At 40.8% G+C, this 16,611-nt stretch overlaps 1 protein-coding gene across 2 annotated transcripts in view; it reads right to left on the bottom strand.

Annotated features, from left to right (window-relative positions):
* The window catches only part of LOC117916706 (DEAD-box ATP-dependent RNA helicase 10-like), a 33,885-nt gene continuing 17,274 nt past the window's right edge, over positions 1–16,611 (bottom strand). For both annotated transcript variants that reach the window (XM_034832856.1, XM_034832864.1), the window contains exons 12-14: positions 4,602–4,713; positions 4,429–4,517; positions 1–399 (exon numbers count right to left, since the gene is read on the bottom strand). In XM_034832856.1, coding sequence (XP_034688747.1) covers positions 280–399; positions 4,429–4,517; positions 4,602–4,713 — 321 coding nt within the window. In that variant the 3' untranslated portion in view covers positions 1–279. The remainder of the gene's footprint in view (positions 400–4,428; positions 4,518–4,601; positions 4,714–16,611) is intronic.

The following is a 16,611-nucleotide window of genomic DNA, read 5'->3' as shown; positions in this document are numbered from 1 at the left end:
TTTCCACTCATATCCATGATTAGATGAAAATGAAATGAGTACCTCCCACATTCTTTCTAAGGGCTCATGCAGTATAAGCACTAGTGTCAATATCAACTACACCTCAATCTCTGGAGCATCAGAACCAATTCTACAAACATGTTTTGGTCAACTACAAGAAATAATTAAAATGAATATACCACAGCTTGGCTGAAATTTAGTACACCAGGAAAACATACTCATAGTTAATATGAACACAACAAAATTTATAGCAAACAAAATTGGAGGATAGTACAACAATCAGCGTTTCTTCAACTTCTTGGATGACTTCCCATTCTTTGAAGCTAAATATCTATCAATTTCTTCCTCTCCTTCATCTCCTCCCCTTCTCTTCTTCTTGCCTCCTGTCTCTTTTATTTTCTACAAAGTCCAATCAATTGAGTTGAATTAACAGACGAAATGAAAACATTCAAAAAACTTATTTTGTAGTTCAGGGCAATAACAATAATCGATAATAACAATTGTACCACCACAAACAAACAATGATATTGTTCTTCCTCCGGAGAATATTCACTATAGGTTTGTAAAAGGTTAACCACTGATCGGATAGAAGAACTAAAATAAAAATATATGCATCGATGGCTTTCTTATGCCCTATCACAACATAAGTCACAGGCAACACTCTTAACTGCCAAAACTCCTACACAGGGTTCAAGAGTTGTACACTTTCCTTCTTTCCAATCTTTTTAGAGGAGAAATCCTTTGTGCGTGTTTGATGCAAATACATATTAATCTTACTTGTGTTCTTAATTTTTGGCATATTAGGTTAAGGTTCAATGATGCCTGAGTACCAACAACAAATGAACCAACATGTTCTGTCCATTTTGGCATGCAAGACTAAAAACATATAAATGTCTTCCCAAAGATCAAATTATTAGTTATCTCATTACCCCACAACCATGGTCTCTATATCTTCTTCCACACTAAGACATCATGGCATCTTCATACAGATGCCCCGCACTCAGATAAAAGTTGGAGCTCCTCGATGCTTACCCATGGCATATGCTAAGAGATTCTTCTGCTAATTTGAGGATGGAAGAACTCATAAAGTATGCCCCTATCAAGATACATCTGATGAAAAAGCTCTCTAGTAGTAAAGTGAATAATGAGAATTCACTCTCAACACACTACAACAGGATGTCACTCCCCATCATGCCGAGTTAGGGGCATCACTTCCCCACCTTCACTTGACACCATCTCACCCAATCAAAAGGGTATTCAATGATCACCTCTACTCTCCAAGAAGTCCCTACAACATCCAACCCAGGAGGATCATGCCACCTACTCACCGCATAAATTATACTTTTGATGCTGAACTCTTCACACCTCTTCAAGAGGGTGGTAGCCTGAAGATGTCTCCGTTGAGCCAAGAATACACTTAATCTCCTACACTTTCCTTGAAGATTCATGGTTATGCAACACCCAAATGGTTAGCATCTCCTTGAATCAGGAGTATAGCTAGGGAAGCCTAAAATATAGGTTGATTCGAGAATTGTGGTTTGATGGCTATAGTTAGAAGCAGCCAAGCAAGGAAACCGGACACTGGAAAGCTAACATAGCTGAATTGAGAGGTGGCTAGGGCCAGTGCTCTGCAGGGAAACACCATGTTTTTTTTTTTTTTGGTAAAAAGGCCACTGGCTGCAAAGAAAGGAGACATCAGCCCATAGGTTACAATGAAAGAAGTGGAAAGTTCTGGTTTCTTTAAGAATATTCTTCCAAGGCATTTCCACTTGAGAGACCCTCTGCTTGCCCAATTTCCCTGGACATTTTAGGCTCCTCACTCTTCCTCATAGAAAGAATCTTTTAGAAACATGGTACAACTTATATAATGAAGTGAATTCAAGGGGTAAAAAGTTTCTGAAACTGAGAAAACCCCACTAAACCAAACCCATTTGCATCATTAAAAAGTTGAAGATAAAGGGCAGGGAGATATCTAGTATTCAGGTTGCATCAGATTTGCAAGTGATAAATCCCTCATTTTTCAACATCTTAGACCTCCACCTAGCTGCACCACTCAATATCACTTCAATTCCAGAATTGGTAGTAGAGAGTTCTGAATCATCTTGAATTTTGGGTTATCTCTCAAAACACTTTAAAAATCGGACTCTTAAGAGAATCTCTCTTGTCAATCTTCCCGCCTGCTCCATATACTCAGTCTTTGTACCAAAGTTGGTACCTAGAAATGAGAGGAAAATTTTTAATGGGATTTTGTGTGGAGAAAGATTTGGTTTCAAGCTGGATGGTGGCACCATTAGGACCCCACTTAAGAAATAATTGAGTATAAAGAAAAACCTCTAGGTTTGGAGGAAATGAAACAATTGCAAGCAAAAGATGGGATCCTGTTGAGGAACCTTAAAGTTGCAGGCCACAGAATTGTTTAGCAGAGGAACAAGTTTCAAGGAAAGAAAAGCAAGAACCTGCTTAATTGTCTCACTTTTTAGCAACACCAGATCAAGTTAAGGTACAGTTCCCAATCTTCAAGTTGATTCCTTAGAGAACCCTTTAGCAGAATATGTCTGGATCATAGGACAGAGGAATTTATGTAGGGCAGCCCCTTCAAATTAGGAATGAAGCTGCTTTACTTCAAAGAAGAGGGTATAAGTAGGTTTGGGGTCATATACAAAATATAATGAATAGGGAAGTCTTATATAAATTAGGAGGGCATCAAGTTAATGATTAGATGGAGTGCAGATTAAAAATAAAGATTAGGAACAAGATAAAAGATAATCAAAGGAATATAAAGGATGGAAGAAAAAAAGAAAGAGATATTATTTTCACACATAATCTAGAATTGTACAATCTCACCAGAAGAAAGTATACAGAATCTGATAAAAAGGAAAAACCAAAGTGCTACAATATCCTTTTTCAAACTTCTTCAATTAATTGCCTATCGAAAGGTAAATATTCTGCTTCACTTACTTTTACAAGAAGTCATAGACCTAAAAACAGCCATACAGGGGAGGTCACTTGAAAGCAAGTAAATAAGAGCTACATGACTAAGGAGACTAGTTAATGAGAAAATAACCTTTAGGAGGAACCTATAAAGTAGGTGACATTTTACCCAAATTTAGTTTCATCCATTAAACCCATATCATCATCAAATAGCATACAACTGTAGGACCTATCCCTGTATTTTCCCAGCTGATAAATGCAATACCAAAATTTTCAGGAGGACAATCCATGAAATCCCAAGCACTGACTTGTTGCACAAACTAAACAACATTAATGTGTTAAGCAACCAACTTTTGTAAAAGCTTAAGTTGTTAGGCATGGGCCCACACTGTATAACAAGCTAACACCCTCCCTCACAATTTGTGGCACAAACTAACATTGAAGTGTGTTAAGGCACCAACTTTCTTAAAAACTTAAGTTGCTACGATATGAATCCACAATGTATACTCATGCGTGGCCACCATACATGTATCCATGTGCCATAGGTAGATGAGGGAATAAACAGTAGAAGAGACTCTAACTTGAGACACTTAAAACAGAACTCCGAGACTATGTTAAGCTACCAACTTTCCTACAAGTTTAAGCTAATAAGATGTAGGCCTACAATCCATACCAGACTAGCAAAATGAATATAGTATCAGAGCGACCCACAAGTTTTAGGAAAAATTTCTTTCAATTCTTCCTATATTTCAAGAGACTACGAGAGATCATTTTTGGGTGGAGGAAAGATGAGATGGCTTAAAGAACAGGTCTAGTAAGATATTTTGACCATTCAATCAGTATTTTAATAACTTGAAAATACTAAATACAAACTTCAATGGAAACCATGTCCAACATACAACTCAATAGGCAATTGATAAAAGCACTGCAAATGACTGATTTTAAGTGGTAGTACCAGTAAATAATAGGATACACAAGTCAACCCATATTTGGGTTTCATATAATCTCACTCTTTCAATTCTAATTTGCCTTCATAGTGATTAATAGAACTTGTAATAACACCATTTTCTACTTTTAATGTTGTATCTGAAACAAATAATTTCACAATCAACCAAAAAAGCCTCACCCCAACCAAATTATCACGGCTTTCGAGGTAGATATATTTTTGTGAATACTTTTTTTCTATCATTATATTCCTCTATAATGTTACCATTCAGAAGCAAGAATGGACTAACTATTACCACATGTTCACGCCATTATAGAGGTTTCATAAAAACCATTATTAGTGCATGGATCTGGCAGGCTTATAAAGTGTACATCACAATTAATTTACTTGAAATGCCAGAGAGGTCATTAAGCACAGCTTTTCCAGAAACCACTGCAGCACTTGCCAAGTGCCGCCTCAACCACTCTTTAAGTTAATCATTCATGAATAGAAAAAGGTCAAGAGGCTAATCTAAGATAATAGAAAAACAAGAAGTTAGAAAAAAGAACTACCATCTGGGATATTCTTTTTGCCTCTGTGACACGCTCCAAGAGTAGCAGAACTTCCTCTTCTTGAGCAGGAAACTCAGGTAACTTTTTCCCTGGAACATGCATAAAATGTTAGTCTTTGTGACATTACCCACCAGAATGCATACCTCCCCACACAAATGTAGAAAGGTGCCTACCAATAAGCTTCTCTATCTGTATGTACCACTCCAACTCGTACTGGTTCACTAGTGAGATTGCAACCCCAGATCTTCCTGCACGAGCAGTTCTTCCCACTCGATGTATGTAATCCTGCACACCATTTACTAATTAGCAAATTAACAAATGGTAGTATAATAGATATAACATTAGTATTCCCATTATCAACGGAACCCTATATTTCTGGGATGTCTATGGGAGGCATGATTTCCCATCCTATGATGACCAATTAGGAGTTCAGGAATTAAAAGTACAAAACATCGAAGAAAGTGGAATGGAGGTGACAACGAAAAACTTCAAGAAACATGGTTGGACATTTCAAAATAATAAAGCAAAGCAAAGTATGTTTTCATGTGCACACGAAAGACAGGTTCAGCAATTCTAGATAGAATTTAGATAGAAGTCAGTAGACATCATCAAGGACTTACATGTAACATTTACAATACCTCTGCATATTCAAGAATCACTTAAGGATGGCCTTTGGTTTACAGATGTTTATGTCAAACTAGAAACAAGTTCATGAACCACATTCTTATTCAGTGTAGCAAAGCTTGTCTGCATTGGGATCTTTTACTCTCTTCAGAGTTCTTTGGGTGTTCTGTGCTTGGTCAAAGTGCTTCTGCTGGGTAGGCATGGTTAAAGGGTGAAAAAGCAATGAAGGCAGGAATGGAGGTTTACCCATCTTTTCTTATTTTGGGTGCATTTGGGAGACCATGATAGATAGTCTTGAGGGAAGAGGGGACCGAGGGGCATTCTGATCAGTTGCAGAAAGAGTTGTTTCTCAGAACCATTCATCATTGGTCCAGGGTTTAAAGGCCTTTTTTCTTTTTATTGTGTTTTTTTCTTTCTCAGCCTTTGGCACTCACTATGCAAAAGTAGTGTTTTGAAAGGCAGTATTGAGGCATGACTCTATGGGGCATGGCATCCTGAAAATGCCCAAAGGCATTGGTAAAAAGGCGGAGAACCCAAAAGGTGAACACCTTTGGGCCTAAGGCGCTTATCAGGCACCCCTATGAATGTCGTTGACGCCACACTCACTGAAGCGTGAGCCTTTTGATTGCTGAGGAGGCCAATAAAAAAGAATTGAAGAAAAACTACCATTTAACCCCAAAAACTCGTGGAAGAGTGAACAAAGAAAGATTTTGAGAGAGAAACCTAACCCTAGCTCTCTGTACCTTCGATGGCTTGAAGTTCAGCCTCTTCTCCAACAACAACCTCACTACGACAGAAGTGTTGCTCAATTCTCAATCTGACAACATCATCTCAATGGTGTTGTTCTCACTCCGAATCCTTTTCTTCATCTCAACAGGTAGGCTTCATCTTCTTCATCTCCTCTTCTTTCCCAGACTCTCACTTTCACTTCTCGCTTCATGAACCCCATGACTACACTTCTTTTCTTGTTTTATATTTTTTTTTTTTTTCACTTCTGTCTTAGTTTTTTTGACAGTGAGCAATGAGCACCAATATTCTTTCACCAATTTTTTTCTTGCCTCACCTCACTTCACCACAATCCATGCCCACAATTTGCATTTTTTGTTTTTATTTTCTATTTTATATTTTTATTTCTATTTTTTAATTGTTCAATTTATATTTTTTTTCTTAAAAAAGTACACCAAGGCTTTATTGGAAAAAATTTATTTTCTTTAATTTCTGAAAATATTTTATTTGTATTATTATCTTTTTTGCTTTTTAAATCACAAATTGTAAAAATTATGTAATTCGATTTTAATTGTTAATTATATCTATAGGATTTCAAGTCAATTATGTATTACTTTTTTTTTAAGTCAATTATATATAGAAATTTTATTATTATTATTATTATTATGAGCTCGTCGAATTCGAAAGCTTCATAAAAAGATTTTGTTTGGAAATATGCTATTGAAGTTTTTGGGGAAAAGTATATAAGATGTAAGTTTTGCAATTGAAGATAAGGAGTTAGAGATTAAATGAGAGGATTTCATAGTGGAAACTTTCTCCTTATTGATACATTGGATGATGATCATGGTGACGACATTGGAGAGGAGGATTTAAGTTGAAACATTTTAGTCATATGTGTTTGACATTAACGTTAAATAGTTCATTATCTTCAAGCCAACAAAGATCAAGTGGGAAAGGAAAGCTTCATTATCTGCAATTCATTCTCATCTGAATCAATCTCTTCTACCAATATCAAATCAACATTTTGTTTCCTTTGTAGACTTCGCTCTCTCAATCTAGTATTGTACCTCACATACAAGTGAGGCAAAGGACTCAAACAACAAGCTTTTGCAACTCTAGTATTAAACCCCCAAAATGCATCCACCAATTTGTAAGACTTCTTAATTTTTTAGAATCAATTTTTTTTTTTGATAAGCAACAGCAGAAAATATATTAAAGAAGGCCAAAAGGCCGCACCGCATACAGGAAGTATACAAAGCAACCACAAGGCCAAAAAGCCAAAAAAACAAAAACACCTCACCAGCCCTTAAGGGGTCGCAACCCACTCCAAGAAGCCTATAAGCGAAGAGGACTCCTCTCCCCTATACAACTTAGCCCAACTCCACAGACTACTTACAAAAGACCTCTCGAGAGTCTGAATGGCCAAGAAACCCCCTCTAAAGGCTAGCCTATTTCTTTCTTTCCAAACCGTCCAAAATATACATAACGGAATGGTCTTCCAAATCTTCTTCCTCTTTTTGCCCACAAAGGAACCCCACCAACAGAACAACGCCTCTCTAACCTTCTCTGGAAACACCCACTGAACCCCAAATAGGGCAAAGACGATATCCCAAAGGGTCCTAGCCACTGTACAGTGTAAAAGAATGTGATTTACATTTTCCTCTTCACACCCACACAAAAAACAACAATTTGGAAGCTGCCACCCACGCCTTTGCAGCCTATCCAATGTAAGAATTTTTTCCCAAGTAGCCTCCCATGCGAAGAAAGCCACTTTGGTTGGGACCTTATCCACCCAAACATTTTTCCCCGGAAAAACGCAAGAACTAGGGGCTGCCAGCAGATTGTAAGCTTCCCGGAGCCTAAAACTGGCAGAAACCCCACCTTTCCATAGCACACAGTCCTCCTCTAGACTTACTCTGATGTCCCTTAGCAAAAGGAGCAAGTCTTCTATAAGCACCAGCTCCCAGTCGTTAGAATCTCTAATCAGCCTGATATTCCATCCTCCTTGGCCCAGCCTTGGGTCCCACACATCATGCACCAGCTCATTACTGCCCACTGCCAAATCAAAAATCAGGGGGAATGCATTGGACAGCGCGCCAGTGCCGCACCAATGATCAGTCCAGAACCTGATCTTGTTCCCCCTTCCCACCTTGAACTTCATGTTATTCCAGCACCAGCTCTTCTCCTTTAAGATCTCCTTCCAAACTCCCACTCCAAAGGGCCCCCGGGCTTCCTTAGAAATCCAGCCACACCCCTCCATCCCATGCTTCACCCCGATTACCTTCTTCCACAATACATCCTTCTCAACGGCAAATCTCCACACCCACTTGCCCAATAAGGCCCTGTTCAAAAGCCCCAACCTTCTAATACCAAGGCCCCCCTTCTCCTTTTGAGTACACACCACCTTCCAATTTATTAAATGAATCTTTCCACCCGAATTTCCCCCTCCCCACAAAAAATCTCTTTGTAATTTCTCAAGCCTTTTAGCCACTGACTTAGGCATTCTAAAGATGGACATTTGATAAATAGGAATGCTTGCAAGGGTACTCTTGATCAGGGTGATTCTCCCACCTTTAGACAAATATTGTCTCTTCCACCGGGCAAGTCTTCTTCTCATTCTTTCCTCCACCCCATCCCACGTGGACAATGCTTTGTGCCGGGCCCCAAGGGGCAGCCCCAAGTATTTGACCGGGAAGCTGCCAACTTTGCAACCTAACTCCACCGCCATTTCCTCCATATTTTCAATCTCCCCTACTGGTATCAGCTCGCTCTTGGCCAAATTGATCCTAAGCCCAGAGGCCGCTTCGAACCACGCCAAAATCCATCCAAGATGCGTTAATTGGTCCTTGTTGGCCTCACAGAAGATAATAGTGTCGTCTGCAAAGAGCAGATGTGACACCATAATCTCCTCTTCTCCCCTACCTCTCAGCCTACACCCAGAGATAAAGTTTCCCTGCACTGCCCGCCTAATAAGTGCACTCAGCACTTCCATGCCCAAAATAAAGAGGTAGGGAGAAATTGGGTCTCCTTGCCGCAGACCCTTAGAACTGGCAAAGAAGCCTTCAGGGACCCCGTTGATAAGGACAGAAAATTTTGCCGTTCAAAAGCACCACCACATCCACTCCATCCAGCGCGACCCGAAGCCCATCTTTTTCAAGACCCTCATAAGGAAGCTCCAGCTGATGCTGTCGTAGGCTTTCTCAATATCCAACTTACACACCATCCCCTTAAACATTCCTCTTCTGCCAATAGTCAACCACCTCATTGGCTATGAGAGAGGCGTCCAGAATTTGTCTTCCCCTTACAAACGCGTTTTGATCAGCCGAGACCACCTTATCTAACACCAATTTCAGCCTATTGGCCAAAACCTTGGCCATAAGCTTGTACAGCCCCCCAAGCAAACTGATAGACCCGAACTCCCCAAGGTCCTCAGCACCTCCTTTTTTTGGAATGATGACCAGAAACGTGGCGTTCAAACTTTTGGCAAAGGACTTCTGATCGTAGAGCTCCTTGAATAGCTCTACTATCTCCTCCTTAGCAAACTCCCAACACGCTTGCCAAAAGGCCACAGTGAACCCATCCGGGCCTGGTGCCTTATCACCATTCATATCCATCAGGGCAGAGAAGATTTCTTCTTCAGTAAAGGGGACCTCCAAAGCTTCAGCTTCACTGAGGTCAAACCTATTAAGAGGAAGCCCCTCTATGTCAGCTCTCCACCCTGGATCTTCCCTTAACTGGTGCTGAAAGGCCTTGACAATCCCCTCCCTTACCTCCTGCTCCTCCACCAATTCCACCCCATTAATTTTAATTCTGTCCAAAAAATTGTTTCTCCAATGGGCACTAGCCATCTTGTGGAAAAACCCAGTGTTCTTATCCCCTTCTCTAAGCCATAGCTCCCTAGACGCTTGCCTCCAATGGGTTTCCTACAATAGGACCCACTTCTTAAAATTCTCTTTAGCTTCATTTTTCAGGTCCATTTCTCTATCTGAGAGGTTCCTGCCGCTTTCCACCCTATCCCAAAACTCAATTTGCCGGAGGGCAGAGCTTTTGTTCACTTCCACTCTGCCAAAAACTTCCCTGTTCCACACTTCAATTTTCTCCTTCATCTCCTTCATTTTAGCAGCCAATCTAAGACTAGCCCTTCCTACTCTTTCTACTCTTTCCCCTCCTTGCCACCAATCGCGAAGAAGCTCCTTCAACCCTTCCACCTTGAGCCACATATTTTCAAATCTAAACGGGGAAGGACCCCGACTCATCCCCGCCCCCCTTCAACAGAATAGGGAAATGGTCAGAGGTAGGCCTAGGGAGCCTACACTGAACAGCCCCCCTAAAGGTATCTAGCCACCCCTGAGACACCAGGAAACGATCCAGCCTTGCCCAATTCTGATTGCCCCTACCTCCACTCCAAGAGTACACACCCCCCTGCAAGGGGAGGTCAATGAGGGCAAGGTCATCCACCATCTGAGCAAACCTACGCATTGCTCCATTAAGGCTCCCCTGCCTGCTCCTATCTCTTTGGGATAAAGTGACATTAAAGTCCCCTCCTAAGCACCATGGGTCTTCCCAAATTCCCCTAATCGCACCTAGCTCCTCCCACATCTCCTCCCTCTCTTTCCTATTACACGGCCCATAAACTCCCGTAAAAATCCAAACCCTTTCATCTTCAACATTTTTCAATCTACATGATATAGAAAAATTGTCCATCTCCATCTCCAGCAGCTCCAAGGATCTCTTATCCCAACAAACCAAAATACCACCCACTGAGCCTTGAGCTCCCATAGCCCCCCAATCAATAAACCTCCCAGAACCCAGACTCCTCACCACCCCCTCAGACATAGTCTAAATTTTCGTCTCCTGAATGCAAACTAAGTCCGCCCTTTGACTCCTAATCAACGCCTTGATCACTTTCCTTTTAGAGCTATCATTAGCTCCCCGAACATTCCAACTTACCAGTTTTATCTTCATGATACAACTGGAGATTGACCCCCTCTTCCTTGACCAATTCCTATCTGCTTCCTTCCCCCATCGTAATTGATGGAGCATTCAAGCCTCTTCAATTCCCTCTCAAATTTCGAGTTTTCTAAGAGAGACTTGCTGTGCACTTTTTCCCTTCTTCTTCTTATTTTGACCACCATGATGTCCTTCTCTAAACCCACTGTAGAAAACCCCAGAAACTGACTGAATCTTGCCAGCTCACTCTCCTCCCAGTTGTCCACCCTCCAATCTCTACTTTCTAGCACCATCACACCTGACAGAGATCCTTCCCACTGGATTCCATCTCGCCATTATTATTTTCCAAAATTTGCCAGCACTCCACATTCTTCAGAGCTGCAGGCGTTCTTTCAATCACCCTCCGGTCCGTATGTTCCCACTGAGAACCATCCATAGCCACCCCAAAACGGTCGTAATACTCCCCCATTGGAGTCCGACCAGAAAAAGAAGAAGGGGAAGAAGGAGAAACACACACCAATGGCCCAAAGAAATTAGGGGCATTCCCGTACCTCGAAGCCTCTTCCAAAAGAGCATCAGCCATCTTCGAATTCCCCTCCGCTCTGTTCTCCTCAGCCACTGGCCTCCACAATCCCTTCATCACTAATGACCAAGACTGATCAAGGCCTCCCACAGGGTTTGGACCAGCCCCTATATAAGGAGGGACCCCCCTCAACTGGGCTTCATCCGCCTTAGAAGCCAGAGACACATCTGGGCTTCAAATACCCAGCCCAACCCCTCTAATCAAATTCGGAGCCCGCCCCGCGTCAGAAGACGGCCCAAGAACGGGCGGCCCAGGCGCACTAGGGAAGGAGGGCCCAGAGTCTTTAAATGGCCCAAGAACCCTCTGCAACGCCAGCCCACCCGCTTCATGGAGCCCATCCTCCTTCAAGCCCGAATCCAGAACCGCCTCCGAACCCGACCCCGAGGTCTGCCCCCTCGTCCCATCGTCAGTCTGCAGCCTGACCTCGAGACTTGGGCCACCTACCAACCCCCTCACGCGCCCCCCCGCGCGTGCAGGGACTTCACCCCCGTCCTCGCCTTCTGCAACTAGGAGACCTTTGCCCTTTCCTTCCCTTGTCGTCCTCACAGTGGGTCTGAGTTCCCACCAAAGTGTAAGCTCATAGCAGACCTCCTCGGTCCGCACTTCCACAACGTTGGGGGGCCTCTCCTTGTTGAGCTTTACCAAAATCCTTGCCCACTGCATGTCTTCCAGCGACTCCGTCTGTGGGTCGATATCTAGGAATCCCCCACATGCATCCCCTATTCTCTTCAGGGTATCGCGTTCCCAAAGCGAGACTGGCAGCCCCAGTACACGCACCCAAGCCTCGCGCCTCTGTTCCCCTTCCGACGTACACCCACTCTCAGGCCTCCAGATTTCCAGGCTGAGAAAGGATCCCTCGCATGAGAAACCCCCAAATCTTAGGGCTTTCTCTGCTTCGTCCCGGACCTCAAACTCTAAGAGGACTTTACCCCTTTCCAATTTCGCAATTCCTAAATTACCCTTCAGTCTCCAAAACTTCGCCAGTTTCGTCCCCCAACCTCTCAAGTCGGCCTCATCCCCTGAGCTAGGGTCCCAACTCCCTACCATGCAGTGGGCCAATTTCCCCATGACTCGGCTCATTCCCCTCTGCCGAAGATCCGCCCTTGCCGCTACAGTCTTCATCTCCTTTGGTTGCATCACAGCTTCCACATAGGATTTCTCCATTGGTGCCCTTAGGAGCGCCGCACCCTTTTTCTGAGAGCTCTCGTCTCCGACGTTACACCCCAGACGACGCAGCATCTCTACCATTAGTACCCAGCCATCCTTGTCCCCGTTACCCTTCGGGATAAAGATGCTGAACCTTTTGTTTTCCACCTCTGTAACCCCTAGCCGAATGAATAGCCCTCCCTTATTTAGGTCGTGCACCATAAGGAAGGACCTTCCACTGTCCTTCCACCTCTTCTCCCAAAATCCGTTTCCTGCTTTCTCAATACAGGCCTCCAGACCTTCGATAAAACGCCCAATGTTGTTCGGTCCCATCCTGATCCACGAGGAGACTCCCCTTTCCTTTCTACAATCAGGGCTTGCACCTTGCCTTTCTTTTCCTTTACCTCTACGTCGAACCGTTTCGACTCCACACCAAAGCTTCCCTTCTTAGCCCTGCTTCTAACCCCCACGAAGTCATCACCTTCTGCATCAGCCCTTAAGTCTCCCGCTAATCCTTCTGCAACGCGCCGCTCGCCTCGCTCCCTCCCATCGCTATCACCCTCTCTCACACCGGCCCGCTCTCTCACTCTCTCGCTCATCTTTTTGCTTTCTTCAAAATTAAATAATTTTTTAGAATCAATTGAAGCTATTCTATCTAATTTTTTTTATAGATAGTTTTCATGAATAAAACAAAAAATAAAAAATTAACCCTATGGTTTTTAAAATTGTTCGCTGTACAATGAAAATGAAAAAAAGGCAACACGGTTTCCAAATTCACCTTTACCCTGGTCATATGAGTCCAATTGAATGTCAACCTTTAAACATTCATGGTAATCCAACATCCTATTCATGCATTTAAATAATATCTTCCTCACCCCATCCACATTAAAGAACTTATCTTCATTGCGTAGTTAAGAATTATGATAATAACTTGTTGCATGTAAAGGTCAATGAAGTTGCGGAGTCCATCTTGCATCTATTTTTCTCCAAATTGGGTCATATTTTCACTTAATACCCCCATAATTACATGCAATCTTCTCCTTGACTGAGTCCATCAACACATAAATAATAACCCATGACTAGCCTTTCCTCTAAATCAACCTCTTCAAGGCTCTAACTAATAGAATAGTAGTCTTTATACAAAAAGCAATGTGAGGCCAAAAATTTGGATCAAACAACACTATACTTCAACCTTTTACACCTTCTACGTTCTTGGCCCATGTACTTGAACACCATTTTTCAGAAGTGTTACAGATCTTGTTTTTACTTATAAAGATTTTGGAGAGTAAGAAATGTGGTAGCAAACCATGTAATTTTTGGATGAATGAGTTCATGAATTTTCATAAATGTTATCATCAAGTTAAGAACCTAGTCTATATATGAACTTCACCACTTGCCTAACTCATAAAAGTGTATTAGCATGAACATTTAGCTTTCCAACATCCTCTAACATCATATCAGTGTAATGAGCAGCACAAGGAGTCCACCACAATCTTGTCCTCTTTTCTATAAGCCTCATTCCAGCATTCACAAAATTAAAGACATTATCAGTAATAACTTACATAGCATGCTCCTCTCTAATTTCTTCAACAACTTCATCAAGATATTTGAACATCAATTCTCCATTTTTTTTATTGTATTAAATGTATCAATTGATTAAATAAACCATGTGTCAACAAGACTATTCACCAAAAATTTATAAGATGCCCATTCTTTTCATCCGTTCAACCATCTGACAAAATTAAGCGTCCATATGGCTTCCAAGTTTTTTTATGCTCTTTCATAATGATATTTAAGTCATTCACCTTATCTTTAAGAATCCATGTCTTCGATTCATACATAGATGAAGACTTAAACCCAAGCCTAAAATTTGCAATAGCATCAATCATTGGAACCCCCGATAAGGATCACTTACTATATTGAATAGGGGACCATTTAAGTACATAAAATGATCAATTTTTCTACATACTTCATTTATTCTTGCTTCCACTTGGAATTCAAAGTACTTCATCTAGGTAGTGAAATGTGAATTTATCCATGGGTCCCCTAGGTGTGGGTTCCCCACCCCCACTCTCACTCCCAATGTCCTCATTGTTTGGAAGAGGAACTCCCATTCATTGGAGTTAGACCCATACCAATTTCTTGGAGCAATGCATTTCTTTTTTATTTTTGTTCCCTATAATTGAGCAATGTCTCTTTGCATTCTAATCTAACATCTTCACTAACCTTGTTACATGGTTTCATCTGATGATGAGTTCCAGCTAAGTGATCCTTCAGTCTATTCACCCCTCCAGTACATCCTTAATTGCAAAACTTACATCTTATATACTTCTCCCCAAAAATTCAATAGCATGTTTTCATACAAAATCTTTTCGTGAATCTTCTAAATTGGAGGAATTCATAGTAAAAAATAATAATAATGAACAATTTTCTATATGTAATTGACTTATGAAAAATAATGACATAACTGACTTGAAATCCTATTGATATAATTAACAATTAAAATCACATTAATTAATTTTATATAATTTTACAATTTTTCATTTAAAAAAGCAAAAAAAAACAATACAAATAAAATGTTACTCAAAATTGAAGAAAATAGATTTTTTTTCAATCAAGTTTTAGTGTATTTTTTTAAGAAAAATAAAAATAAAACGAACAATTAAAAAATAGAAATAGAAAACAGAAAATGAAAAAAAAATGCAAACTGTGGATGTGGACCATGGTGAGGTGAGGTGAGAAAATTAGGTGAAAGAATAGTGGTGCTCAATGCTCACTGTTGAAAAAACAAAGAGAAGTCATGAGAAAAATAAAAACAAAAATAAATAAAACAAGAAAAGAAGTAGAGTTGTGGGGTCAATGAGGTGAGAGAGAAGTGAGGGACTAAGAGAGAAGAGGAGATGAAGAAGACAAATAAGTGAGGAGAGAAAGTGTGACACTAAGAAAGAAGAGGAGATGAAGAAGACGAATCCTACCCATCAAGATGAAGAAGAGGAGGCTTCATAGTGAGAATAATACCATCAAGATGATGTTGTCAAAGTGAGCACAAAGCAGCACTTCCGTCTTAGTGAGGCTATTATCGTAGAAGAGGTTGATCTTCAAGCCGTCAACGATAGAGAGTGCTAGGGTTAGATTTCTCTCTCAAAATCTCTCTATTCACTCATTAGTGAGTTTTTAGGGAACAATGGTTTTTCTACAAATTTTTTTTTATTAGCCACCTCAGCAAACAAAAGGCTCACACTTCAATGAGTGGGGCGTCAAAGGCATATGCAAGGTGCACCTCATAAGCACCTTAAGCAAAAAGGCAAATGTCTTTTGTGTTCTCCACCTTTTTCCCAACACCTTTGGGCTTTTTCAAGACACCTCACACTAGAGCACGCCTCAATACCATCTTTCAAAACATTGGTCATTATAAAGATAGAATTGTTTATAGGGATAGGATTCATTAACCAACAAGGAATTAGGTTCATGATCTCTATATATATTTTAAGTCTTTAAGAGAAAACTCATAAAATGACTTGATGAGATGAGATGGAGATTTGAGGAAGAGAAAGGAAACACTAAGTAGAGCATAAAAAATATAGGTTCTTTTCATGGCTCAGATTGAGCAAGATATATGGATTTATTTAAGGTTCGTGGGGTTGGTTTCAGTTAATCAATGAAGCTGTGAACACTTTCCTAGAATGTGAGGAACCAATGACAAAGAGAAAAGAAGAGTATTTAAGTCCCTGATCAGATCGCAATGAGTGGACGTGGTTTGCTTAAAGGAAGAGCTTTTTAGAATGTCCAATCTTTCAAGTTGGGTTAGCGTGTACTTAAGTGAAGGGTCATTGTCCTTGTTTGATGTTTTGGGTCTGGTTTGTTGTTTCTTCTTCCTTTTCTTTTGCTTGTATTCGGCTGCTACTTGTATACTTCATGTATACTTTGTGCACCTTTTCCAAATGCTTTTAATATATTTGTTTTGTTTACCTATCAAAAAAAAAAAAATACTAGGAGCAAGCCTTAAGAGTATTGTATCAGTATTCTGTCTTTCATTATTTTTCAAATAATTTGTAGTAGAATCTTAATCTCATTTGTGAAGGTAAACATAGTTTTACAGTGCAATGGAAGTATTGTTTCCTTCATACGTTGATTATTGACTATGATTGTATAAC

This window comes from Vitis riparia, chromosome 1 (genome assembly GCF_004353265.1).
Source record: "Vitis riparia cultivar Riparia Gloire de Montpellier isolate 1030 chromosome 1, EGFV_Vit.rip_1.0, whole genome shotgun sequence".
In the NCBI taxonomy this organism is placed as follows: Eukaryota; Viridiplantae; Streptophyta; class Magnoliopsida; order Vitales; family Vitaceae; genus Vitis; species Vitis riparia.
Note: the sequence above shows the minus strand (reverse complement) of the source record. Positions and strands in the feature narration are given on the sequence as shown.